Source organism: Aristolochia californica, unplaced genomic scaffold, assembly GCF_029961685.1.
Source record: "Aristolochia californica isolate CCGP_79_NKW_82.1479 unplaced genomic scaffold, dmAriCali1.0.hap1 SCAF_7, whole genome shotgun sequence".
NCBI classification, from domain to species: Eukaryota; Viridiplantae; Streptophyta; class Magnoliopsida; order Piperales; family Aristolochiaceae; genus Aristolochia; species Aristolochia californica.
In genome coordinates this window covers 4,592,378-4,594,660 of record NW_027182268.1, presented here as the reverse complement: position 1 = coordinate 4,594,660, position 2,283 = coordinate 4,592,378, and the positions used below count along the sequence as shown (strand labels likewise).

The 2,283-nt window shown below is 42.8% G+C and overlaps 1 protein-coding gene across 1 annotated transcript; it reads right to left on the bottom strand.

Moving 5' to 3' along the window:
• Positions 1 to 751: 751 nt before the first annotated feature.
• On the bottom strand, positions 752 to 1,159 carry LOC137936256 (agamous-like MADS-box protein AGL61). Its single transcript, XM_068780833.1, has one exon. It carries the CDS (start codon positions 1,157 to 1,159, stop codon positions 752 to 754), a length of 408 nt encoding a protein of 135 aa, XP_068636934.1.
• Positions 1,160 to 2,283: the final 1,124 nt, after the last annotated feature.

The following is a 2,283-nucleotide window of genomic DNA, read 5'->3' as shown; positions in this document are numbered from 1 at the left end:
CAACATGGTGATGCTAGAGACCTAGTCAAGAAACAATTCATATGAAAAACCATCAAGCCTGATGATAAATTAAAAATAGCTACAACCATTAACAAAGGCAGGAAGACTTCAAACCCCCTCCCAAGGATCCAAAGGGCCCATTCGGTATTACTTTAAAAAAATGAACTTATAATGACCAATAACATCACGTTTATAAAACCTTGTTCCCCTCCAACTGGACACCCTTGTCACCTTAAGTAAGTGACCTGGTCGTTAGCTGGACAAGAGGGTTTCCACAGTGTGAACGGAAAGAGAAAAGAAAGAAACGTGGAACGTGCCTCTGCCTATCAAATCTCTCTCTAACCCACAGCCCACAGTATCTCTTTTTCACTTTCCGTTTTTCGATTGAAGATTACTGATCTGGGACGAAGCAAAGGTTAGAAACACACGATTCCCACAAGCCGACTCTGAGCATAATTTTGTCGACAAAAGAATACAAGCAAGAAGTATCTCATCTGTGATCAGTAAAAATTAAGATAATTGCAAACACCGATAATCAACATACCAAAATATAAAAACAAGAATCTTCGCTTGGAAAATTAAAGAATCAGCCCAACTGTGATCGATAGTTACAATTCTAGAATGTCTGTCCGAAAGGAAGCGACCGGGAGCTGTAATAACAATAATGACGAACTATGTTTAACAAGGAGGAACATCGAACTCCGGAAAAACACCACTCAATAAAGACTCCAACTCCAAGTCATCAAACATGTCATCCTGCGATGCCGATTTGTTGACAAGCGGCAGATGCTTCGCAGACGCTGGCGTTCATCTTCAACTCTTCCACAACACGATTCTTGGCTTTCTCGACATCGATCTGACGCTGGAGATCGCAAATCTTCGTCATAATTACTTCAGCTTCTTCATCACAGCAGCGAGTAGTACCGGAGATGCTCCCCGTCGATCCTCCAAGATAGGCGTCAACAACGGCATCAACGGAGGGCTTGCCGAAGGTGAAAATCTTTCCGTCGAGTGAAAACGCGAAGATGGCCACCTGAGCACCGGTCAGAACGGAAAGTTCTGCTGCCTTCTTGAACAAACCCTTGCGTCGCATCGAGAATGTCACCTGCCTGCGATCCTTCTCCTGGATCTCCTTTATCTCCGTCCTTCTCTTACCCATCCTTCACACTTTAGTTTCCGACGGTTGCACTTGGCAGTTCTTCTGGTGCAGTGCGTTTGGTCCTCTTAAATAGAAGTGGAATGCGAAAGCGCGCGGTGCTTTCCTATCTTAATCTCGCGGTGCTTTCCTATCTTAATCTCGAACCCGCCTTGGATCCGATACCCAGAGCCCGATCCGGATGTCCGACCCGATTAATAACATTCCTGCGTTAAGGAATAAAACCCCTGCACGTGCGATTTTTTTTTTTTGTTTTAAACTCAACTTAGGTATCTAGGGGGGTTCTATGCGGCACCGAGAAGAGTGGCCGATAAGACAATGGCGGGCAAAGGTAGGGGGTGACGATGACGGGAGAGGGTATGGAGCAGTTGCTCTAGCTGGGGTACGACGAGGCGAGGGTGAGGCTATGGGAGTCGACGACGATGGGCGGCTGAGAACGCGATGCGTGGGGGGAAGGATTAGGTGCGGCGACGACGAGAGGGAGAAGGGAAAAGCGAAAGGGGGGAAAGGAAAAGTGAGAGGGAGAAGGGAGATGGAGGTCGAGAGCAAAGAAAAAAATTTCGGAGGAAGAAGAGACGAGAGAAGAAAGATACCGAGGGAGGGAAGAGTGGGGAAAAGGGATTGAAACAAAAATTCGACGAGGGTTCGACTCGTCCCGTCTGCTTGGTCCAGATGATTCACAATATACTGCAAAATCCAGATTCCCTAAACCGTGGAGATGATTTTTGGATTCATCTAAATCATCAACATGTATTGGGCACAAGTGCTCTACTAACGATGTCAGGAGATGAACTAAGTAATGTAGTTAAAGTTCATCTCTTGCGTCAAGTTGACTAACCCCCCTCCCTAAGCTAGCGAATATCCAAATTCATTGCCATCACGTTTTTGACTTTTTTCAACGAATTTCTAAATTCATTGATGTGATGTCTAAACCTTTTAAAAAATTAATTATTTTTTGTCATAAATTTTAAAATTTCATTTGCAAAAGGTGTTTTAAATATTTTATTAATTATGACGATTGAAATTATATTTTCTCATGTTAAGATGAAATAAAAAATAAACAAGTAAAATGAAAATATAAAAATTAATTAAAAATAATTTATTATAAAAAATATGTATAACAAAAA